Genomic DNA, 27,229 nt, shown 5'->3' with positions numbered 1-27,229 from the left:
TTGTGATCTATTTCTTAAACTCCTTATCTGCTTTTCTCTTCACCATCTGTCTAGGTGGTATGTGGCATACTCTAATGATAAAATAACTTCTATCTCTTCTAAAACTTTTACCTGAACACTTTTTTGTCATGCCTCCTTCCCTATCCTCTCCTCCCCCTAGTCCCTGTATTTCTTTATATGAAGGTGCCTTCTTAATATTAAGTGCTATCTCATCATCCCTCACCTTCACTTATCTGTAATGTTTTCATATGTCCAGTATGCCCATCCAGTGTCATGGTCCAGACACCAGAATCATCCTTCCTCTCAAATCTCAGTGATGCCTTTGAAGGCAAATTTGTCCTTGTATCAAAATCTAATTCTTCTTTTTGCCTAAACTTTAGGCATGGGAATTATTGACTCCTTTCTTGGATTTTGTCATCTGTGAATTTATGGATATCCCAGCTGCTATTTTTCCTTTTTCTCCGAGGTTTCTTTCTGTAGACTTCTCCCTCCCCCATTCTTCTTAATTTAAAATACTTTTTATCAGATTTTCAAGACACTTGGCAACTCCGTTCTTACCAGTCTGTGACTCCATCACTAGCCTAACCCAATAATATTTGTAAAGAACTTTGCACAATGCCTGATACATAGTAGGCACTTAATAAATGCTTGTTCTCCCTCCCTTAGGCCATGATCCAGAAATCCACATATTCTCAGATACCACCTTCTCAGCCAACTATTCATTTCTCAAATTAATTGTTCTCTTCTGCTTCCTTTGTAATGAGAAAAAAAGTGAGGAAAATCTGATTTCTGCCCTTATGGTCTTATTTTCTTACCTAAGACTGTATAACCATTGGCAATAAGTTTTAGATCCTTGCTGGAAGTGTTATTTGTGCCCATATGAGTCAGTAGTTGTCATGTGTTTTGCTGAATCTTGTGAGGTTTTGTTTTTTCTTGGATGAATGCCCTAAAAAGACAATGGACCTTTCAACTATTTTTAATTAGGTTGATAAATGGCAGCCTTAATACCCCTAAGCAGGCAATCAGCAACTACTACTCCTCATTATTTCTTCCTTTATCTCTTATTGGATACTCTCTCACTTGATATTTTTTTATATAGCTACTATATCATCCCTGGGATGATTAAAAGTTTTGTTTTTTTTTTTTTCCCCCTCCTTATAGCATCCTACTCTTTCCTCTTTAGATAGAGCCTAAGATCTGACTTTCCTCCCCCTCTCCCTCACCCCCACCCCCATCTAGATTCTCCTTGGTGCAACCTCTTATCATATCACACTTGAACTACTGCAGTAACCTTGTATTTGGACTTATTTCTTATAGTCTCTCTTCTCTCTAACTCATTTTCTACATAAATGTTGTTCCTAAAGCATAGATGTGACCGTATTATTCCCCTAGTTGATAAAACTCCAGTGCCTCCATATGAATTTTGTGATCAAGTACAAACTTTTGTTTAACATTGAAAGCCCATGACGACCTGACTCCTTACTTCTAGACTTATTAAATACTACTTCCCTTTTGTTATTCTGTGGTTCAGCCAGATTGGCTATCTTTCTGTTCATCTCACATAAAACTCTCATTTATCTACCATTGTATAAGCTGTCTCCTATGCCTAGAAAGTATTTCTTTCTACTTCCTAGCTTTGTGTCCCTGAACAAGTCGTTTAATCCCAGTTGCCTAACCCTTACTGTTCTTCAGCCTTGGAACCAATGTTTAGTATCAATTCTAAGATAGAAGGCAAAGGTTTAAAAAAAAAAAAGTACTCCTTCCTCACATCTACCTCTTAAAATCCCTAGTTTCTATCAAAGTTCAACTCATTTGCCACCTTTTAAATGAGGGCTTTCTTGATTTCCCCTAGCATGCCACCACTACTTTGCATAAGTTATAGACTTGTGTGTCTATATGTTGTTTCACCTGACAGAATGTAAGCAGATTGAGCATGGGAACTCTCAAATTTTGAGATCTTAATAGCCTTTGAGTAGATGGACACTTTTCTGAACGGAAAGTTGTTGGTAGTGAGGTTCACATTGTAAGGCCCAGTTTAATTGAACATTTTTATAAATAAAGTAGAGGAGAAAGCTTTTTTGGATAATAAATGTGAATAGGTAGAAAACTAACTACTTCTATGTTGTGTCAGGTAATGCAGTTAGATTTTTTTTTTCTAACTGTACTTTAAAGTGATAAGAACTTAGAAAATTTGGAGGTTTTCTACCACCATAATTATATGCAATATTTTAGGAGAAGAATCATGATTTAGTTCAAGGGTAGGATAATTCCTCCTGTTTGTTTTTCTATCCTCTTCCTCATATTACCTGTGATTTTGTTCAACTTTTTGAATGTCAATAATACATTGGGTCCATTTTTTCAGGAAACAATTTACATTGACAATAGAATATTAGTGTGAAGATTTCTTAGAAATCATCAACTGTGATAGCATTGATCTTTTGTGTATGAAAAAGCAGAGGCTTAGATACCTTGTTTGATATTTTCCTAGGATCATACATTAGTTGCAGACCTCGGATTAAAACCTGAATCCCCTAATTCCCAATCGAAATCTTTTTTCCAATTTCCAGTACCATTTGCTTAAATAGCAATGTGGCATTAGTCTTCAGGAAGTATTGGAGTAGGGAGGAAATTGGAATCAAGGTAAATCAGCTAATAGGCTGTAAAAACCAGTAATTTGATAATGGAAAAAAGAACCTGCATTTGGAAGATGCTATGGGAATTGATATAGATAGATAGATATACATGCATATATATGTACATGTGTATATATGTCTTTTATGAATATTCATTGGAACTGAGTGATGGGGCATAAGAGATGTAGTATGATGATAAATCAAAGCTAATACAGAGGTTTTGAACTTGTTTGTCAGAGTACTATTAGTACCATTTACAGAATGGACAACAGGAATAGAGAATTGATTTGGTGAAGAGAAAAAAGTTTAAATAAAGATCAAGTATGATTATCAAGACTGACTTTCATTAACAAATTCTGTTAATTCTCATGGTGACCAGTGATGCTACCAGGAGGAATCTAGAAATCCCACTACCAGGGATTATCATGTCTTAAGTAACAGAAAATTTTAGGGCACAGTTTTGTTTCTTCTTTGGACTTCAAGAAAGAGATTAGTTTGAAATTACTGAAGTAGTTAAGAAATTAGGATTTCCAGACCATTGGTTAACATGTAGGAATAATATGTTTTTGACTAAAGATCAAGTACATCTAACAATGGCTAGCAAAAAATATACTTGTTTGGAGTTTTGTAGATTTGGTCAAGAAGTTTTAAACTGAAAACTGAAGGTGAAAACTAGTCATATATTGTGTATATAGATGTATATCTCCACATACATATATAAATATATAGATACAGGTATATATGTATGTCATATATTATGTCATGCTTTCCTTAAGAAGTACACATTGTTGATATTATATTACATAATTTTTATCAATTATAAATATCTCCAGTATCATTTGGATAACCTATAATTTTTATTCTTTGAATTTTATATTCTATGAATCCTAGCTATATGGGGTGTCCCAAAAATGTTGATGGCAGTTTCAAGCTGTTGACACTTCATAATATCACCAGAAAAATATTGTTATTAAAAAGATGGATTCAGGGAATAGCCTGGAATAGTTGAAAGCATTGGGCAGTTTGTTAAATGCAAACCATTCAGCTCTCTTAATCCAGTTAAAAATCCAGTTTAGTGGAGGTGGGGAAACTTCTGGGTTAAGATGGTGGCAGAGTAGAGGCAGGGAGATTTTCTCTCCTTACCAACAGATATAGAGTACCTCAAAAAACCAAAACAAATCCAGATGAAAGAAGGGACCCCACAATAGGGTATAGCATCGAAGGTACGTGGGATTTGGGCACTTTCACATCCATCAAAATGCAAACTGATCACCCCTCCCCCATCCCACCCACAGTACCAGAGTCAGAGGCTGCACTCCAGAGTTAGTGAGTGGGGGTGCAAAATCTAGCTCCTCGGCAGCTAACTGGCACGACTAGGAGCTTGCCCCTTAGAGCAGCAAGACCTGAGATCCTGGGGGGGCTGGAAAACTCAGACCTTGGACACTGGAGTGGGACTGAGAGAGTCAGCAGCAGCTCCCAGCGCACTCAGACTCAGGGGAAAACCCCAGGTAGAGGAGCAAACGTGGGCCAAGTTCTGGGCTCTGGGCAGCTGGCTATGAACATGGGGGCTCAACCCTGAAAACAACTAGACCAGAGACCCCAGGAGGGTCCCCAGAGAAACCAAGAGATTCACAAAGTAGCCTCAGGCAAAAACTGTTCCCTAACTCCATACAAAGAGAATCAGATTGCCTTACTCAGAACTGATAAGCAAATTGAACACCAGAAATGACCAGATTGAAAAGGAAAACCAAAAGATTATAGCCAAAAACCAGTCCCTAAAGGCTAGAATTGAGCAATTAGAAGCCAATGATCTCTCAAGCACAAATAAAACAAAGTCAAAAGACTGATAAACTAGAAGGAAACATGAAATATCTCAATGAGAAGTTAATAGACCAAGAAAACAGGTCTAGAAGAGACAATTTGAGAATTTGAGAATCATTGGTCTTCCTGAAAAAGCAGAAATTAATAGAAATTTGGACTTCATTCTAAAAGAAATTATTCAGCAAAATTGCCCTGAAGTTCTACAACAAGAGGGCAATATAGGCATTGAAAAGATCCATAGATCACCCTAAACCCTGAAAAGACAACCCCCAGGAATATAATAGCCAAATTCAAGAGCTTCCAAGTAAAAGAAAAAAATATTACAAGAAGCGAGAAAGAGACAATTCAGACATCAAAGAGCACCAATCAGGATCACACAGGCTCTGGCAGCCTCCACACTAAAAGACCTCAAGGCTTGGAATATGATATTCAGAAAGGCAAGAGAACTGGGTCTACAACCAAGGATCACCTACCCATCAAAACTGACTATTTACTTCCAGGGGAAAGTTTGGACATTTAACAACATAGAAGATTTCCAAGTATTTGCACAGAAAAGACCAGGACTAAATGGAAAGTCTGATATCCAACCACAAAAACCAAGAGAAACATGAAAAGGTAAATAAGAAACAGAGGGGAAAGAAAGAAAACTCTTTATTTTTAAATTTGCCTCTTTAAGGGATTTAATAAGATCAAATTATTTGTATTCCTATATGGAGAAAATGTTATGTGTAATTTTCAAAAACTGTATTCACTATTATAGTAATTAAAAGAATTATTCTTCTAGGGAGAGGTTGGAGCACTAAATGGTCTAAGATGAGACGGGGTGAGTTAAAAAAGAGGGGGGTGTGAATAGTATATGACAACAAGAGAAACTAGAATGAATAAGAAAAATAGGATATTCTATACCAAACAAAGAGAGCATGGGAAGGGGAGGGGATGAATACTATTATAAGAAGGAGAGGAAGAGAGCATTAAGAGGTAATATTTAAACCTTACTCTCAGCGTAATTAACCCTGAGAGGGAAGAGTAGCTACATTATCCATTGGGATATAAAACTATTTAACCCTACTGAGAAAGTCAGAAGGGATAAACCAAGGGGAGCAGGGGAGTGGGGAGGTCAAAAAGGGGAGGGGAGAAGAAGGGAGAGGGAATTCATTAGACCTTAAAAAATAAAAAGAGGGGAATAATAAGGGAGGGGTGGAAAGGGAAGTAAATCAAGGGGGATTGTTCTAAAACAAACCACTGGTTTAAAAGGAAATAGCATAAGAAGGGGTAGAACCAGGAGAGGGTACCAAAATGTTGGGGAATACACAACTGATAATTTATAACTCTGAATGTGAATGGGATGAACTCTCCCATAAAATGGAAACAAATAGCAGAGTGGATTAGAAACCAAAATCCTACCATATGTTGTCTACAAGAAACACATATGAGGCGGGTGGACATACACAGGTTTAAGGTCAAGGGCTGGAACAAAATCTTTTGGGCTTCAAATGAGGAAAAAAAGGCAGGAGTTGCTATTATGATTTCTGACAAAGCCAAAGTAAAAATACATATGATTAAAAGAGACAGGGATGGTAATAACATCCTGATAAAAGGCAGTATAGACAATAAGGAAATAATAGTACTCAACATATATGCACCAAATGGTATAACATCCAGATTCCTGAAGGAGCATAAAAAGGAAATAGACAATAAAACCATACTAGTGGGAGATCTAAATAAATCAAGCCAAAAAATAAATAAGAAAGAGATAAGAGAGGTGAATGAAGTCCTAGAATTTCTATATATCTTCAACACATCATAGCAGCAAGAGATAGAAAGAGAAACATCATTTAAAATCACCCTAGACAATATAAAATACTTAGGAATCTATCTACCAAAACACAGGAATTATATGAACACAACTACAAAACACTTTCCAAACAATTAAAACTAGATCTAAACAATTGGAAAAACATTGATTGCTCATGGGTAGGACGAGCTAACATAATAAAAATGACCATTCTACTGTAAGGGGGAGATTTTAGGTTTTTTATAGATATATATTTAAAGTGTGGCTGCCAGGAATCAACAGTTCAGATTGATTCCGTAATTAAATTAGACCCAAATCAGCTTTTGGTTAATGTAGTTTATTTACAATTAGGAAGGTAAAGGTAAGGAAATAAAGAGAGGGAGAGGCTAGTCCAGGCCTATAGAGGCCTGGACGGAGAGAGAAGGTTAAGAGGCTAAATAAATGAGGCTACAAGCCACAAGGCTTAGCAGTCAGGTAGGCCGGAGACTACTTAAAGGTAGAGTTTGGAAAATCGCCAAGGTAGGCCCAAGGAAGTCAGCCTAACTTACCCACGTGACCATTCTGAATAGAAGCTGCCTGAGGTCTCCTCAGAGATCCTTCAGTGCCAAGTTCAAAGCTGGAACTCCCTCAACAGGAAGTAACTAACATACTTAAAGAGAAAATGTCTTTCGTCACTTCCCATGGGTCCACCTCTAATTCAAGTGGACAAATGGCAGTCTCTACACTGATTTGGACTGCCCAAAGGGCAGTCCCTTGTTCTTGATTTGTAACTTATTATCACATTATTGTGGGTAACTCATCTCCCCTCACTAAGGGAGGTGAGAATGACATCATTTCTATGCCCAGGTTAAGTAGAGTTTTGACTATGAATGGGCTAGAGCTAATTCTATTTACACACTACCCAAATTAAATTATATTAAATTAAAATGTTTTTGTACAAACAAAAACAATGCAACTAAAATCAGGAGGGAAACAACAACACTGGGGAAAAAATCTTTATAACAAAAAACCTTGACAGAGGTCTAATTATTCAAATATACAAGCAACTAAATCAGTTGTATAAAAATCAAGCAATTCCCCAATTGATAAATGGCCAAGGAACACGAATAGGCAATTTTCATATAAAGAAATCAAAACTATCAATAAGCACATGAAAAAGTGTTCTAAATCAATAGAGAAATGCAAATCAAAACAACTGAGGTATCACCTCACACCTAGCAGATTGGCTAAAATGATAGAAGGGGAGAGTAATGAATGTTGGAGGGGGATGTGGCAAAATTGGGACATCAATGCATTGCTGGTGGAGTTGTGAACTGATCCAACCATTCTGGATAGCAATTTGGAACTATGCCCAAAGACCTCTAAAAGACTGCCTGCCCTTCAATCTAGCCATAGCATTGCTGGGTTGGTACCCCAAAGAGATCATAGATAAACAGACTTGTTTATCTATCACGCTTTTTATGGTGGCAAAATACTGGAAAATGAGAGAATGTCCTTCAATTGGGGAATGGCTGAACAAATTGTGGTATCTGTTGGTGATGGAATACTATTGTGCTCAAAGGAATAAAGAACTGGACAAATTCCATGTGAACTGGAAAGACCTCCAGGAATTGATGCAGAGTGAAAGGAGCAGAGCCAGAAGAACATTGTACACGGAGACCAATACACTGTGGTAAAATAGAATGTAATGGACTTCTGTACTAGCAGCAATGCAATGACCCAGGACAATTCTGAGGGATTTATGGAAAAGAATGATACCCACATTCAGAGGAAGAACTGCAGGAGTGGAAACACAGAAGAAAAACAACCACTTGAACACATGGGTTGATGGGGACATGGTTGGGGATGTGGACTCTAAGTGATCATCTTAATACAAATATTAATAATATGGAAGTAAGTCTTGATATATCAATCACACATGTTAAAATCAGTGGAAATGCGCATTGGATATATATTTTTTTTTTTATCCTGGGACTCCATTCTAGGAGCATAGGGCCACAACCAGTAGGCAATGGGTCACACAGTCGCTCAGGGTCACCCAGCTGGGAAGTGTCTGAGCCCGGACTTGAACCTAGGACCTTTCGTCTCTAGGCCTGGCTCTCAATCCACTGAGCTAGCCCAGCTGCCCCTACTTTAGGTTGCAGTTTCTTTAGCAGATGTAGTTTTTACAGGGTGGGGTTGCTAGCCCCACGCCCAACCCTCCTCCTTTTTCATCCGGGATAGGGACCATCCTTGGCCCAGGAGTAGTAAGGGTGGGCAATAGGGGTCAAGTGACTTGCCCAAGGTCACACAGCTGGAAGTGTCCGAGGCCGGACTTGAACCTAGGACCTCCAGTCTCTAGGCCTGGCTCTCAATCCACTGAGCCACCCAGCTGCCCCGCATTGGATATGGGGGGAGGGGCAAAAGGGGGTGAAGGGGAAAGTAAAAACAAGAATCATGTAACCATGGAAAATTTTTCTAAAAAAATAAAATTTGAAGTGAAAAAAAATCCAGCTTAATGGTGTTCTGCAATGTTTGGCCAAGAAAGACAAAGACGGAGACACACACAGTCTCTCTCTCTCTCTCTCTCTCTCTCCCCCCCCCCCCCACTCAGATGGACTAACTCAATAGACAGTTCATCCAATCATATGTCATAGCCTATACATCCGGCATTCTTTGTACATTTAGATTTTCCAATATGTATTGTCAGGCCAAATTCTTGAGCAGCTGTGGTGCTGTGGTTCTCTCTCTCTCTCAGAATTAAAGTAGACTAACAAATGGCATAGCCATAATGCTTGTTATTATTATTTTTTTTTTTGTATTTTTTTTAAACCCTTGTACTTTGGTGTATTGTCTCATAGGTGGAAGAGTGGTAAGGGTGGGCAATGGGGGTCAAGTGACTTGCCCAGGGTCACACAGTTGGGAAGTGGCTGAGGCCCGGTTTGAACCTAGGACCTCCCGTCTCTAGGCCTGACTCTCACTCCACTGAGCTACCCAGCTGCCCCCTGTTATTATTATTTTTTAGTAGTTTGCAGCTTTGCTTCTGGGAGTGTTGCAGATAATTTCCCCCAAAAACTTATCAATTATATATGACTACATCTGACAGTTACCAGTCAAATGTGTTTTCATTGTTCATTTATCTAATGAGGCAGGAATAAGACTATTTCAATCATTTTCTTGCTTATTTAGGTTATATGAACACCTAACCAAAATCTTAGGTCACAGGGAACCAATAGTAAAGGCAATAGGAACAATGAATTAGCTAGATTTTGTCCTGTTTATGGTATATCTCTTTTTTAGGAACTCAGCCATCCTAATGCCATACTCTTTTTGTAGGAGAATCATGGCATGGTTTATTTCTACTCTTGGAATAAATCATGTACAGACGGAGTCTGTAGGTGGACCTGTTCTCTGCAAGGACACTGATGTACTTTAACGCTACTTTTTCAGTATGTTTGTTCATCTGTTTGAGTTGATAGGGAGAATAATTTGGATATTTTCTTTCTATTCATCAAAATAAGACCCCCATGTCTGAATGATGAATTGTTTTTAAAAATAGTTTTATGTCAGTTGATCAATAAGCATTTAAATTCTTATTGTATGCCGGGCATTGTACCATATGCTGGGGATTAAAAACAAACTAAAGGACCTTAAGGAGCTCAATGTTAATGTGCAATATAACATGCAAATACATGTACTTACCATGAGTCAATTGCTCAGTAAGCTATGTTCCTTAAAGAAAGACAAAAGACTTTCCCAGCCTTCAAAGAGTGTGTAGCTCAATGGAGGAGACAACAAGCAAACAATTATTTACAAACAAGCTATATACAGGATAAATAGAAAATAATTAGTAGAAGGAAGGCACTAGAATTAGGAGATTTGGAAAGGCTTTCCATGGAAGATGGCATTTTAGTTGGAAACTCAGGGAGGCCAGGAGGCAGTGATGAGGAGGGAGATTATTCCAGGCATGGGGGACAGTCAAAGAAAATGCCCAGAAGTGGGATTGTCTTGTTAATGGAATAGCAAAGCAGCCAGTCAATGAATCAAAGAGCACATGATACAGAAGGTAATGTTAGACTGGAAATAAGAGGGAGTAGTGAGGGTAGGGCTAAGTTATAAAGAACTTTGAATGTCAAACAGAACACCAAATATTCAAAATATATACATTATAAAGGGAAGGTAACTTCAAAGAAGAGACATTAGCAAGAAGAGGGAAGCAGAATGACATGAGATTTGAACCTTGTCTTGAAAGAGGACAAGAGGTAGAGAGCATTCTAGCTAGTAAAAAAGCACAGTGCTGAAAGTTGGAAGTCACATGTAAGAAACAGTTTCGGGGGAATTGTATGAATACATGGAGGGGAGGAAAAATGTAAGAGAACTAGAAAGGCAGAAGAAGCCAGGATACAGAGGGCTTTAAAAATCAAATGAATCTTCCATTTGATCTTGGAGGAGACAGTAAGGAGCCCTTGGAGTTTATTGAGCAGAGAGGTGATGTGATCAGATCTGCTGAGTGGAGGATGGATTTAACAGCCAGAGATTTGAAGTAAGGAGATCAGTGAGACCAATGTTACAGTGATCCAGGCAGGAGATAATGAAGGTCTGCACAAGGATAGCAGGGAGTGTTGAGAAGAGGAATGTATGAGAGATGTGAAAGTAGAAACAAGTAGCCTTGATGAGAGACTGGAAATATGAGATGAGTGGGAAGAAAGAAGAGAATGAGGTTAACAGTAAGGCTGTAAGTCTGGGCAAATGTATATAGCTTGTTTGTAAATAATTGTTTGTTTGCTGTCTCCATTGGGCTACACACTCTTTGAAGGCTGGGAAAGTCTTTCGTCACTTTTTGTAATGGTAGATTCAAAAGTAATATGAAATTTAGGAAGACAGGAAATTTTGGAGAGAAAGATACACAGAGCATTATGGAAATCCAGTATGAAAGAGCCACCATCTTAATAAAGTAAAAACAATACTGGACTGGGTTCTAGACCTAGCTCTGCCACTGATGATTGGCAAGTCACTTAGCTTTCCTGGACCTCAGTTTCTTTAGTAAAATCAGCAAATTAGATGGATTGTGTTAAGATTGTTGAGGGGCTTGATTATAAAGGTATAAAATCTTTCAAAACTTAACTTATAATTGAGACAATCTGTAAGATCTCTTTTGTTTATGAAATTCTTTGATTCTATTTAAGGGCAGCTAGGTGATGCAATAGAGTACCAGGCCTGGAGTCAGGAAGATTCATCTTCTTGAGTTCAAATCTGGCCTGAGACGCTTACTTGCTGGGTCACCCTGGGCAAGTCACTTACCCCTGTTGCCCTCAGTTTCTTTATACGTAAAATGAACTGAAGAAGGAAATAGAAAAACCATTTCACTATTCTTGCCAAGAACACTCTAAATGGGGACATGAAGAATTGGATATGACTGAAATGACTGAATAACAATACATGATTCTATTTTCAAGAGGAGCCAGGAATTACAGGTATAATTATTTTAAGTAAAATTTTTTTTGTTGCTCCTCATAAATTAACACTGAATATGCTTTTGTTGTTGTTGCACATCTCAATTCTTACTGAAATTTATTAATAGGAAGTATCACTTTGCTTGACTTATATAGTCATAAATAAATAGCATCATTAAGAACTGTGGCCATCCTATTAATTTTTGTAAATAATAAATATAAGGAGTGACTGCAGCCTCTTCAGAGGGTTTTTAGTGATAAATTCATGAAAAGAGATAAAATAAAATCTGTCCCAACATGATTTCATGGTATTATGATAGTTATCACCCATGTGTGACTGTGGACAAATCAACCTGTCTGAACCTCAGTTTCCTTACCTTTAAAATGGAGCAAATAATACTTCCCCTCTTATTAGGATTAATGGATATAAAGTACTTTGGGATTTTTTTGCTTTTTGTTTATTTTTAAACACTTACCTTCTGACTTAGAATCAATATACTTAGTATTGGTTTCAAGGCAGAAGAGCGGTAAGGGCCAGGCAGTTGTGGTTAAGAGATTTGCCCAGGGTCACACAGCTAAGAAGTGTCTGAGGCCAGATTTGAACCCAGGACTTCCCATCTCTAGGCCTGGTTCTCTAGCCACTGAGTGACATATGGTATAAAGTATTTTTAAACAGCCAGTAGAATATAACCTTTTAAGAACAAGAGTCTTTTTGTTTCCATCTTTGTATCCCAGCACCAAGCACAGTATTCTAAAAATTAACCTGTCAAGGGGGCAGCTGGGTAGCTCAGTGGATTGAGTCAGGCCTAGAGATGGGAGGTCCTAGGTTCAAACCCGGCCTCAGACACTTCCCAGCTGTGTGACCTTGGGCAGGTCACTTGACTCCCATTGCCTACCCTTGCCAATCTTCTGCCTTGGAGCCAATACATGGTATTGACTCCAAGACAGAAGGTAAGGGTTTTATTTAAAAAAAAAAAAATTTTTAACCTATCAGCATTTATTAACACCTTTGCTGCAGTACTAGATACATATGGTACAAAGTAAAAAATTAAACAGTCTCTGCCCCAGCATGCTTACATTCTATGGGAGAGACATCATGAATCTGTGTGTGTGTGCTTGAGCTGAACTTTGAAGGAAAATAGGGATTCTAAAAGGTGGAGGTGAGGAAGGAATGCATTCCAGACATGGGGACAGCCTGTGCAAAGATGCTAACAGGGGCGATGGAGTATTGAGTGTGAGGAGCAAAACCCAAGCGCCCAGAATTGGAAAGGGAGGAAGGGGGCAGGTTGTAAAAAGATTTGCGTGCCAAAGGACTTTACATTTATATCGAGGAAATATATATTTATTTAAGTTTTAATTGGGGGCACAGTAGTGCCAGGCCTGAAGTCTGAAAAACTCATCTTCCTGAATTCAAATCTGGCCCCAGACACTTAACTAGCTGTGTGACCCAGGGCAAGTCACTGTTTTGTCTTAGTTTCCTCAGCTGGAGAAAGAAATGGAAAACCACTCCAGTGTTTTTGCCAAGAAAACTCTAAATGTGGTCAGGAAGAGTCAGACAGGAATGAAAACAACTGAACAACAACACAAGTAGTATGAGTTGGATGTGACTAAAACAACCAGATAACGAAGAGATTTAACTGAGCAGGAGAAGGGCATAGATCTGTGTTTTGCTTAATTCTCTGGCAACTTTGTGGAGGATGAATTGGAGAAGTGAGAGCCTGAAGGGATGGAGACTAATTAGGAGCCTCTTGCAGTAGTCCAGGAGAGAGATGAGAGAGAAATAGAAACTGGAAAGTTCCATAGGAAAATTGATCTGGGAGAGAGGTGATGGTGGGAATGATACTGATAATAATACTAAACAATAATATTAAAAGCTTAAATTTATTAGCACTTTAAGATTCATAAGGCTTTTTACAAATATTTTCTCATTTTATCCTCAGAACAAATCTGGGGGGTAGGTGCTATTGTTATCTCCATTTAGATGAGAAACTAAAACATGTCCAGGGTGACATAAGTTTTTATGTGCCTAGACCTAAACCCAGATTTGAATTCAGCTCTTCCTGAGTCCAGGTCTAGTGCTCTATCTACTCTGACACCTGGCTGAACTACCTTTTTTTTTTTAAAATGTATTTTGTCTGGGACATGTTGAGTTTGCCTTAGAGGCATCCATTTTGAAATCAATAGTCTATTAGCAGTATGGTGCTAGAGCTCAAGAAAGATTAATATTGGATATATAGACCTGGTAGTCCTTTGGATAATTTTATTTTAAAATTATTAAAAAGTTATTTTAGGGGCAGCTGGGTAGCTCAGTGGAGTGAGAGTCAGGCCTAGAGACAGGAGGTCCTAGGTTCAAACCGGGCCTCAGCCACTTCCCAGCTGTGTGACCCTGGGCAAGTCACTTGACCCCCATTGCCCACCCTTACCAATCTTCCACTTATGAGACAATACACCAAAGTACAAGGGTTTAAAAACAAAACAAAAAAGTTATTTTAAACTGAAACTGATTAAGTCACTGATAGGGAAATTATAGGGAATAAAGAAGAGAGGGCCCAGGACAGTCTTAGGGTCATAAAGAGGATAGATGAGTTGTTAACATGGTTAAAGATTTGCACCTAGTAGTCACACAGGCACTATATTTTTATTAAATAAATATATTTTATTAGATATAATATCTAAATAAAATATTAATATATTATACATGATATAATAAACATAAATACAATATTTTAAGTACTGTGTTTTCTGTCTTTGTTTTGTTCCTTTCCAAGTTCTCATCAGAACTAGCTCCAGATTGTAAAATTATAAAGTAAATTAAGTTTTGTATTGATAAGGTGCCTTTCTTATTCTCTCCCAGGAATATTTGCAAGCTTAAGAGGGAATTCTTATGAGCTAAAAAATTTCCTGTATTTCCATGGTAGCATAGGATAAGATGTGGGTGAAAGATTTGGGGGCAGAGTGACCTTCCTAGAGCTCCCTAAATTCATTACACTTAATGCTTAACAAGTAAGATCAAACCTCATAATAGTCTCATTATTTGTATTCAAATAGAAGTTGGGAAATGAGTCATTGCTTTCCCTACTGGACCATAATTCAATTTTTGCATAGTCAGAGTCTTTTGACAACTACCTAAAGGATTCAGTCTCTTTGTAAAAAGATCTTCATAGGGCACATCAGACCAATTTTTCTGTATATTCAAGTAGTTACTTAGTTGGTTAGGACAGCATACAGATGAGCCCAAAATTATGGGTTTAATCATAGAATCTTTGGACATTACAGCATTTTGTCTTCTCCAGTAATTTGATTTACAATCAGAATAATGCAGATGGGCATGGCTAGATAGCTAGTGGTTTAAGGGGGAAAAAAGATCTGAGGGTTTTAATGGGCTGCAAATTCAATACAAGTGAATAGTATGGTATGGCATCCAAGAAAGCTAATGGCTTCTTAGGCTACACTGAGAGTAGAGTCCAGGTCTCGAAATGGTAGGCTTGTTAGAGATCTGCCTATTATTTTTCAGTTCCAGATCATACATTTAGGAAAAGGCATTTATGGGAGAAACACTCAAAAGACATGCCCATATTGCTGTCAGCAGCACCCTCTTCACATATGTAGAACAGTTCACTGAATAGATTTGTACATTTAAAATTAGTTTTTATTAACAATGATCATTAGTTAACTATTTTGGGTAAGTTGTGATTCTTTTATATTGTTCACCAACTTTGTATAATGGCTAATATTAAAATGTATCAAAAGAAATATTTTAAAAGTTAATATTTTCTACATTGGATTCATCTGTATGACATACTTGCAAAAAATATATTTGCAAAGTAATAATTGTTTCTGTACTATAGTTAGAAGGATTTATGACTATAATGCTTGTCCAAGTTTGAAATAGCACTTGTGCTACCCTTCACTTTTAGATAAACATGTAACTATATAATTAGCTACTTTTCTTTATTAGATATCTAGTCACTAACTGGACTGACTTTCACATCTATTGTATAGATGTCTGTTAGCATCCAGTTCCTTCTCTAACATTCACACCAATATGAACCACCATGTGATTTATTGCCTTTGCCATATTTTTCCTGCGGCTGTAGTCATATAGCAATGCCCTCTTCTCTGTTGTGGCTCCTTAAAATTTAATATTTAGGCATCATGGCTTGGAATCAAAGGCTTATGTAACTATTTCTTAATCAGTTTTCCTGTAGGATGTTTCAAGATTCTGAGGAAGAAACCAAGGTTCTGGTTACTGGTGGGGCAAGGAAGGTGTGGGGGAGAAAGGGGTTGTAGGTTCTGTGTTTTCTTTGTAAAGATAGCTCTGTAGTTAAGGCAAGTCCCTGTGCTGAATTCTAATTGCTTTGTGAAAGGGCCAGATCACTCAGTTCAGAGTAGTCCAATGCCTAGCGATATTCTGCGTGGTTTATACTGTTATAGCTTAGAGACTGACTAGTTTGGCTGTGCTTTCTATCTTTTGTGTAGGAGTCCCAAAGTTATTTAAATTTGATGCTTGTGGCAGAGTCGGGATTGATACTTCTACCTGGTGTGTGTTGTCAGACATTCTGTGGCTTGGTGGCAGGTAAGTTCAGGTGCCTTTTTCTCACTTCATTTTTACCACAATAAGAATAAATCATGCTATATGTTTGTTACCATGCGCCTTTTTTTTTTTAGTAATAGACAAAAAGTTGACATTTCAGGGTGCCATCAAGTTTACTCTAATTTCCATGTTTAAAATTAAACCAATTTTCAGAAATCTGTGTTATAAATGTGCTTTCTTCAAGAAATAATCTAAAACATCAAAAAGATATATGTATTGCATGCATTTGTGATCTCAAGAGTTAGATAAGCTCTCGATTAGTAGTTGGTCAGGATTGCAAAGAAGTTTGTCATATAAAGAATTTATGTAGCATTATGTAGAGTTGTGTATAGACTGTATGTAGAAGCTATTTTCATTGAAAAACATTTTTCTTTAAACATTTTGAGGTTGAAAATTTCACTTTTAATTGTTCAGTAAATTATGCATAATTATGCAGTCTCTCCTCTTGGGGAATAATAAGCTTATAATAAAAAACTGAAAGCATTCATTTCTACATAAAACCCAGGATACTTTAAAAACACACACAGACACACCAGAGGGAGCAGCAGGTAGGTGGCTTAGTGGATAGAAAGCCAGGCCTAGAGATGGGAGGTCCTGGTTTCAAATGTGGCCTCAGACACTTCCTAGCTGGGTGACCCTGGGCAAGTCACTTAACCCCCATTGCCTAGCCCTTACTGCTCTTCTACCTTAGAACCAATACACATATTGAGTCCAAGAGGGTTTAAAAAAGAAAAGGCATATTTTTCTTTAAACATTTTGAGGTTCAAAATTTGCATTTAATTGTTCAGTAAATTGTGCATAATTAAAGCAGTTTCAGCTCTTGGGGACTTAGAAACTTGTAATAAAAAACTGAAAGCATTAATTTCTACATAAAACCCAGGGTACTTTAAAAAACAACTGAATCAAGTGATACGCATCTGTTTTTATTAGAAGGAACATATTCTTCTCCATAATTTAACTTTTGTTTCTACAGGGCTAGGATAAATTATAAAATTGCACTATACTATTATATTTGATGATATTATAACTTCTAATTCTGAAATATTCTTTGAAAATGACAATAGATGGTAAATTTGCTCATCAAAGAGTAAATTTAAGAAACTATCAGTTGCTTTTTTGATGCTAAATACAGTAATAAAATATTTGTAGTTATTATTTTTGTCCTGCAGTCCAGAAGAGCATTCATAGTCCCGATTTTTATTTTTTTATAATTTTTTAAAAACCATTCTTTCCATTTTCCTGCAAATTTTTTATTTTAAGGGTCCTTTTATTATAACTCTATAGACCAGCCTTTATAATCTGGAAATGAGAATTAGCATTTTGTTCCGACTTCTACAGTGTCACATCTGACCCCTAATTTTTCTGTGTTTCCAGACTTGTTGTTTCATGGATCAGTAGCAGATCCCTTAGGACAAGAGTTTTTAATGTTTTTTATATGTCACAGGCTCTTTTGACAATCTGGTGTTTTTTAAGTGCATAAAATAAAACCCATGGTATCACAAAGGAAACAATTATATTAAAATACTACTTATTCAGAATATTTAAAAAACAAGTTTATGAACCCCAAATTCTTACCTTAACAAATGTGAAACATAATTTAACATTTTACAGAATATTCTGAAGGTTAAACAATAACAATAGTCTTGATCATTAAAATAATTTTCTATTAATGAAAATTAAGTACATTTTAATATCCTATATTTAGGAAATTGTGCAGCTATTTTAGTGATTGGCAGACTCTACGGTGATACCCCTTCCCCCCCAAAAAAAAAACCCAATTCAAATCCATCTTTATAACATCATCATTTTCCAACAACGTTTTAAAAGATAACTATATTTACCCATTTAATTTCATCCCATTTAATTCAAACCATTATTCCAGACTGGCATGATCTTTTTGAGTTTTGGCTCTGTTGTCTAACATTTTAGTCACTTTTCATAAGTTTCTTCCATGTAGAGCTTTACCCAAGTTCCTGACCAAAAAAAAAAGTTTTTTAGGGCAAAGGGCAAATTTATGAGACCCAATACTCCATTAGAGATTCTTCTTCAATAACCCAAAGATATCTACTCTGTGGGCCCATCATTCAGCTAGTTATGTAAATCCACTTAACTGTGTTCTTTAGACTACCTTCCTCCATCTTGCCAATAAAGAGCATGAAGAATGTTATATTCTTTGCTGAGTTCCCTTGTCAAAAAAAGAAGGTAGTTCACAGATGATCCCTTTCATGATGTAATTTAGAATTTCTCCACGAACAAAATCAATTCATCAGCCAATCATTTACATGCTCACTCTCTTTACTCTTTCCTAAATTAATTGTTGGCCTCCGGTTCTATAGAACCCTTTCCATTTCCCTTGATCTTTGAAAGATTGTAATAGTTGTTCAGTAATCATATCTACCAATCCCTGGTAGTTCGTATGGGGCCCATGAATTGAATTTCTTGAAGTAGCAGTATATTCTTTCACTATTTCCTTGCTTTTCTTGGGTTTTAACTACTTGTTAACCATATTTTGCTTTATTTTGAAAAGCCTGAAGATCATTCTTCAACCCACTATTCAAAAAGACAGAAACAAAATATAGTTTTACCATTTATTAAGTGTCTACTTCAGTGGGGTTCTCAGAAATAGCTCAGGATTTCCTTAAGAATGCCAGAAATTGCATGAAACATACTTGGAATTGCATCTCCAACTCTCTAATGTTCCAATAATATACTTAGATTTCCCAGTCCGAAGAACACTGTATTTGTGAGTGAAAGAAGACTGACAACCATTGGACTATTTTGCCTCAACTTTTGTTTTACCCTTACCAAGAAATAGCTACAAACTGGAAGGGGAAGGGAACAAGTATTAAGCACCTACTATGTGCTGGGCACTATATTAAGCACTCTACAAACATGATCTCCTTTGATATTTGCAATATTACAGTATGGGAAATGTTATTTTTATTTGGAAAACAGGATGTTGTCTTCTTGATTCCAGTCCTGGGCCTACTTTACTTAAATATTATGTCTTTAAAACACAGGTTCAAGCACTTGACATCTGAAAGAGAGTTTAGGACCAATAGCAGAACAATCTATCCTAGAACATGTATTAAAGTCCAAGAGAAACAGATTAATTTTATTCAAGTATTACAAATTTGCATTGGATTAGGGAGATTTGGGTTGTTAATAGATAGTAATTTCTATTAATACATTAGAGGACTCAACTCTGTTGACCTTGTCTTCAGCACGCCTAATTTGAAGTTCACTTAGTATCATTTAAAAATGTAGTCATTAACAAATTTTTCCTCAGTTAACCTTTGTTAGGAAATAGACAGCAAACTACAAGAAAATTTAGACATTTCTTTGCTCCGTTAAAGAAATGTTAGGTCAGGTTTTGTGTGATTTTTTTTTTTTAAGCATGTAAAACTCTTTCAATAATTGTTCTTTGTATTACTGATGTTCTAATGCATTTCATTTAGAAATTTAAATTTTATAGCTTTGAATTTTCCTGTCTGATTGTGAAGCATTTCCTTTAGGAAAACTCTCACAACAACTATTGAGATCATTCCTTATTATAAATGAAATTATTGGCTATAGATACTTCCTAGCTATGTGACCCTAGGCAAGTAAGTCACTTAACTTCAGTTGCTTAGCCCTTACTGCTTTTCTCCTTTGGAACCAATACTTAGTATTGATTCTAAGACAGAAGGTACAGGTTTTTTTTTTTTTAATTTACCTTAGAAGATCAACACTGATAGTGACTAGAATGAAAAGATTATGACATATTTTAGCTGGAAAGGACTTTAGCAGTCAACTCATTCAATCCCCCCATTTTATAATCAGGAAACCAGGATGAGATGAAGAAATGGCTACATGACTTGTTCCAGGTTACAGAGTTAATTAACAACAGTAATCCATATGCCATTGAAGGAACAAAAGGTTTTGTGTTTCTCTAGTAATACTGAAATTGATTGAGAATTATCCTGCTTCTATTATTTCTTCTCTCAAATCCATTCTTTAAACAGCTCCAAAATAATCATCCTAAAAACATTTCTTTTCATTAAAAAAAAATCATTTTCCTTTCTCTCACACCCCAACCCTGTTGAGGAAAGAAAAAAAAAACAATTCCTTGTCATATATATATGCATAGTAAAGCAAAGCAAATTCCATCATCAGCCATGGGCAAAAAGTAGATGTCTGCCTGCACCCTGAGCCCATTACTTCTCTATCAGGAAATAAATAACACACTTCTTCATCAATAACTACTAGACCTATTCACCAAAGAGAGCAAGAAAAAAGGAAAAGGTCTTATAAGTACAAAAGTTTATCATCCCTTTTTGTGATAACAAAAGTCCATCAATGAGGTATGGCTGAACCAACTGTGGGCTATGAATATAACTGAATACTATTATTCTGTAAGAAAAGTGGAAGTAGATTATTTTAATGACATATGGAAAAACATTTATGAACTGATGCAGAATAGTCTTCTTACAACATAGGTCTGACTTTTGACTTAGAGCTTCTCTCTTGTCTCTAGAATAAAATACAGACTCCTTAGCTTTGCATTTCAAGCCTTTCTTTCCAGATTTAGTACATATTGGTTTCTTTCATACATTCTGGTCCACCAGATCTTAATCCAGTATTCCATTTCTGCTTCTTTGCCTTCACACAAACTATCCTCATTCCTGGGACAGTCACTTTTTTTTGTCACTAGGAATCTTTAATCTTACACTTTAATCCTCTTTGCTTCCTAAAATTACTTTGTATTTATTTTTATCTGTACAGTGGACTATAAGCTCCTTGAAGGAAGAAACTTTCCATTTTGAATTTGTGTCCACAATGCCTAGAACAATGTCTTCTTAAGTAAATTTTGGATCTGGTTTAAATAACTTGGATCCAAGGCAGAAGATCTGATTTTTTTTTTGGTTAGATGGTCATCCTAATTCATGTACATCATCCAAGCAAAGATCATTGTTAATTTTCATATGAAAGACACCATGGAGAAGTGATTGAAAATTTGAGTTTTGATATATGAATCATATTCTTTAACTGTATTTCATTCCTCCCAGGTGAGCTGACACATAGATTCATCTCGGGATGCCATTAGTAAAGAGAAATATTGACCCCAGGCACCTGTGCCATACAGCACTGCCCAGAGGCATTAAGAATGAACTGGAATGTGTAACCAATATCTCCTTGGCAAATATAATTAGACAACTAAGTAGTCTGAGTAAGTATCTTTGATTGTCAATGCACTTAATTTCAAAACAAAATGTTATGGTTTAGCGTTTTTGTAACGATAATTTCTCTGAGTTTTTTTTAGGAGGGGAAAAGGGGAACAAAATAGGCATTCAAAATAGTTTGGAATAGTTAAATAAAACTAAATAAAATTAACAAGTTTTAAACTCTTTGAGATTCTCCCAAAGAAATATGTATCTTAAAGCAGAAGAACTTCCGTGGGTTGTCAAATGAGTCAGAAAACTGCTATTGTGACTCCTACTCTTCAAATTTTTCTTTTAGCCCTTAGGATCCTAAAGAGTTTTCATAAAGACCAATTCTAAGATCATATAAATATATATAGGAATAGCACACTATTTCTTTTGCATATTATATGTTTATCTAGGTACTTTAGAGGAAGACCCAACAGACATGGGTGTTAAATCAATTTAATTATTCTCATCTATATATCTATAAAGGGATAATTATAACTACATCTTGGGAGCTCTATTGGGGCCATCTCTTCAGGATCCACAGAGCTCTATGAACTACCACAGTTTGAGAAACATTGGCTTATATTGATTAAGTAACCAATGCCCAATTAAGACTTGCTATTTAAAAAGATACAGCCTTATAACACATCATAAAATATCCCTTGGGCATCTTGAACTCAACATACCCAAAACAGAAGTCACTGTCTTCCTCCCCCCAACCCTGACAAGCCAGTTTGAATTTTCCTATTTCTATCCAGTCATCCAGGTTCACAGTCTTGTTGATCTCCTCTACCCTTTGTAAATATTAAAAATGATAAAGGCTGGTATAATTATATAAATTAGTATTTTAATTAAAGCCATGCTGATAGATAAAATCATTAGACCCCACGCTTGTAAGCATTCAAAACTGCCGCCACCTCCATTACTGTCTCCTGTTTCCTGGAAGCGCCTACTTGCAAAAGAGAGCACTTCCTCCTAACCCAGGAGATTTAAACCCTTCCCTGCGTCAAGACTTAAGCCTTCCCAAGCCCAAAAACCGGAAACGGAAACCCGTTGGACCACGGGAAATATAGTTTGATACATTTCCCAAATTTCACTTTTACACCTTTACTCACATTCACTTGAGATATGGAGTCAGCTGGCTGGGCTGGCTGTTTTCTGCCTCCACAGTATCACTCCCATACATCTATTCTTCACCCATAGAATTGCCAAACCTGTTGCAGTAACCTCTTCATTGCTCCCCTTGTTTCTTCCCACTTCGATCTTTTTTTGACTCCAGTGGTGTCAAACTCCCTTAGGGAGCCCTAAATTAACAATGCATTTTTATTTATTTTGTTAAACATTTCACAGTTACATTTTAATTTGGTTTGGGCTGTACTGGGCCAAGAGTTTGCCACTTCTGCAGTGTGCTTTACCATGACAGTGATCTTCCCAAAGTACAGGTCTGGTCATATGTGTCCCACCTCCTACGCAGCAAACTCCAGTGGCTCCTCTTCTTGGATCAAATGGAAACTCCTCTGTTTGACTTTCAAAATGGCTTCATGACAGTTCCATCCTTCATGTTCTCTGTGGTGGCCTCTGAATGGCCCTTCACAGATGACATTCAGCTCCCATCTTCATGCCTTCATGTCGGCTCTCCCTTATATTTTAAATGTTTTTTCTCCTCATCTTTGACTCTTGGAATACACAGATTTCTTCTAAATTCATCTGAGTATCACATTCTTGTCGAGTCCTTTCCTGGACATCCAGAATGGTTGTGCATTCTCTCCCCTGCCCCTCAGGTTATTTTGTACTCCATGTTAGAATGGTGCCTAGCTTGTGTTGGCTGACCAACTTGTATGTGCTTTGTGTAAGCCTATCTAGGTCCATTTTTTGTGCCATTCCCCTCCTCCATGTCAGTTTCTTGAGTACAAGAAATGTTTTACTTAAAGTCTCTGTACCCTCAGTGTTACAACCAGTACTTTTGATAAGTGTTTATTGAACAACTGAAAACAAAAAATGTAAAACCAACTCAAAGGGGCAGCTAGGTAACACAGTGGTTAGAGAGCCAGGCCTGGAGTTGGGAAGACCTGGGTTTAAATATGGCTTCAGATACTTCTTAGCTGTGTGACCCTGGTTAAGCATTTAACTCCAATTGCCTAGCCCATTCTTCTGCCTTGGAACCAATATTAATTATTGATTCAAAGATAAAGGATAAGGGCTTTTTTAAAAACCAAAAAGATAGGTTTTTTTTTTTATTAGAAGGTTTATTTTCTCAACAATTGTCTATCTAAAATCTTTTCTTAAAAACAAGCTTTTCGAAAAATCTAGTATCATGGCAAACAAAAAGGCAGAAATTGAGTCAAATTTCTTTTCTTTTAAATAAAAGAAGCAAGCACCTTAGAACATAAATAAAGGACTAATTCTATAAGAAAAAATACCATTGAATACTTTAAATTAGCTATTGCTTCCTGGTGATAACATTTTTTTCTTAATAAAAAATTTATAAGAGAAACCAAACACAATTAGAAATATGAATAGAATAAATGATTTTCTATTGGTACAAATAGAATGTGATTATATTAAAATTAAGATTTTGTGGGAGCTATCAGTGTTCTGATTATTTGAGAACCATATTTCTATAATTTTATTTGTTTTCTTTTTATTTTTTTAGCAGTTAATGTAAAGCAGTTGATATGCTTTCCTATTTAAACCTTTGTTAACAAGTAGAGTTCAAATTAGAAATGAAGGGCTTCCTGACCTACATTTCCCTTGGAGAAGCTCAGAATCAAAATCCTTTCTTACCTGTTTCTTTTTTTGGAAATGTTGGGCAGCTTACAGCCCCATCTGGTGACTCCATGATGAAAGTGGAATTTATTAATTTTTACTTCTGTAATATTCTTGCATTTTAATTTTTTCCCTATTCTGTACTACATTTTTTATTTTAGAATTTCAAAACTCCATGTTATGGGGGTACAGAGAAAAATAAAATAAAACATCAGAAAATGTGAATCTTAGGAGCCCCAGAGTGCAATAATGTGCTTAATATAGTGAGTCCCTTGCTCTTAAAAAGAATAAATCTTGGTAGGTGTTTCCATCATGCATACTTTGAAGTTCATGTTCTAACTCTCCTTCCTTCCATTTTTATAAGGATATTAAAGATCACATTTTTTTTTAGCTAATGTCTTGCTATTGTGTGAGTTATTTTCCTTTCTCTTACTGTGTACTGTCATCTAAAATATTAATTCTATTAGGTAGGTGGCTACTGTTTAATGGAGCTGAAGATATCCAGTAATAAAATATAATATTCTCTCTAGTGGGAAGTGAATGTGAACAAGCCTTTCACATAACTACATGTGTTCTAACATAATTTGTGGTTTCTTCCCCAATTACCTCAGGCCTATCCATCCCATATCCCTATCCAGCTCTGCCTATCCTCTGGATGCTCCCATTCTATTATTAATAGACTATGCTTTGTATTAGATAGCTGCTTTTCACATTCTTTGTCTTCTTACAATCACAGAAACCTGGCTTTACCTAAAAAAAACAACACTACGTTTGTGGCCACCCTTTCTTTCAGGCCTCCCAACACAGTGAAAAGGAGAAGTAGGACATACTTCTGGTCGCTCTGATATTCTCTCTGCTGCCATCACTCTGCAACCTCTCTCCATTTGAGAGGCACGCAATCCAGATAGATCACCCTGTGTAGACCCTGGTGGCATTCACCCATCAGCCCCTGGTTCATTATTTCTCCTTTTTTAGAGTTCAACATTTTGGTTCATAGTCTTTTGCCATCCAACACTTGCCCTTATCTCTAGGAACTTCAATTTATAATCTGCTTCAGGATGATACCACCTCAAATACCTGATCTCCCGAACTCCCAAGGCCACTGTCATTTTCATTTTAGCCCAGCCACACAGAGGAGTTGTCTTGCCCTCAATCTCATCACCACCTACAAATGTTCTGCTGCCACAATCCAGAACTCTAAAGTTCCTTTTGTGCCTTCAAACCTCTCAAATCTAATCGTTACCCTGCCTGGAAATCTAGTGACCCTGCTCTGGCCTCACTTTCCTTCTTTTCTGAAAGTTGACCATATATTTAGAGACTATGGCCAGTCCAACAGGACCCTGTATTGGCATTCTACAATCCTCTTTTCCTTTGTTTTATCACATCTCAGGAATACATCCATTCTCATCTCACCTCAGGTACCTGTTCTGCACCTCAGTTTCCTCATCTCTAAGAAGGGAATAATAATAATCCTTCCTACTTCACAACACCATAATGAGGACCAAATGAGATCATGTTTTTAAAGTGAACTAGTTGTAATTCTTCACTCTCTCTTACTCACCATATCCAATCAAGTGCCAACTTCTGTCAATTTTATCTTCATACCATCTCTTAAGGAGATCGATGACCAAAAGAAAGGTCCTATTTATAACAAAAATTCATGACAGAATTCTTTGTGTTAGTAAAAAAAAAAAATAACTAAAAGAAATAGGGTGTGCCCAGTCGTGTGGGAATGGCTTAGCAAATACGTAATGGAAAAGTACTGCATTAAAAGAAATGAAGATATAAAGAATTCCTCATCTTTGCATTTTTATAACATAGTAATTTTTCACTACACACACATTCCACAGTTTGTTGTCATTTCCCCATTAGCAGACATTCACCTTTTTTTTGGCTAACAAAAAAAAAGTTCTGAATTTTTGTGAACTGATGTAGAACAAAGAAAACAAATGCAACAGAACAGTAAATAAAGCAGCAAGTCATGTGAATGAAAACACCACAAAATACCTCTGGACTCACCTTAGCTGGAGTGACTAATATTGGCCCTAGAAAGTAGCACATAAATCAGACTTCCTTTCTTTAAGAAGAGAGGTGATGGACTCACATAAATAGCTTGCAGTTATATGGTGCTTTAAAACTTGCAGGGTATGGCAGCTGGGTGGCTCAGTGGACTGAGAGCCAGGCCCAGAGATGGGAGGTCCTAGGTTAAAATCTGGCCTCAGACACTTTCTAGCTGTCTGATCCTGGGCAAGTCACTTGACCCCCATTGCCTAGGTCTTACCACTCTTCTGCCTTGGAACAATATACATCATTGATTCTAATATGGAAGGTAAGGGTTTTAATTAAAAAAAATTTGGAGAACACTTTACAAATATTACCTCATTTGATCCTCACAATACATGGGAGGGAGGTGCTATTATAATCCCCATTTTTACAGATGAGTAAACTGAGGCAAACAGAGTTACATGGTTTGTTCAGGGTCACACAATTATTAAGTGTCTGAGGTCAAATTCGAATTCAGGTCTTCCTGACTCCGGGCCTGGAACTTGTGCTGGTGCTACATAAATGTGACCTCTTGTTGACTCAAAGTTTAAAGATAATAATTACAGGAATGATTGATCTGGGCTCAAAATTCAACTCTTCCTCTTCCTAGCTAAGCATAATCTTGAGCAAATCACTGAACCCTACTTAATCTTAGCATCCTCATCTGTAAATTAGAAATAATAATGCTTCTATTACCAACTCATTATGGTACTCATTAAGGTACTCCCTACCTTATGAGTTAAGGGCTCTGTAAACCTTAGAGCATGATTTAAAAGTAAGCTATAAAAAATGTAAATTTTTTGTCTTTATAAATGTCTTTCATTTATTCAAAAAAACTATGTAGTGCTGGTGGTTGTTATAGAGACTATGACATTTTTCTATTTGAGTTATTCTTGTTCCTCTGGAAGGAATCAGTTAGTAGAGGATTAAAGAATGTTTAGAAACAAGCTTTGCAA

At 36.7% G+C, this 27,229-nt stretch overlaps 1 protein-coding gene across 1 annotated transcript in view; it reads left to right on the top strand.

The window, feature by feature from the left end:
- Positions 1-21,351: 21,351 nt before the first annotated feature.
- The window catches only part of WASF1 (WASP family member 1), a 90,187-nt gene continuing 84,309 nt past the window's right edge, over positions 21,352-27,229 (top strand). The window contains exon 1 of the mRNA XM_044675408.1: positions 21,352-21,484. Coding sequence (XP_044531343.1) covers positions 21,352-21,484 — 133 coding nt within the window. The remainder of the gene's footprint in view (positions 21,485-27,229) is intronic.

Source organism: Gracilinanus agilis, chromosome 4, assembly GCF_016433145.1.
Source record: "Gracilinanus agilis isolate LMUSP501 chromosome 4, AgileGrace, whole genome shotgun sequence".
In the NCBI taxonomy this organism is placed as follows: Eukaryota; Metazoa; Chordata; class Mammalia; order Didelphimorphia; family Didelphidae; genus Gracilinanus; species Gracilinanus agilis.
This window is presented reverse-complemented; position numbering and strand designations above follow the sequence as displayed.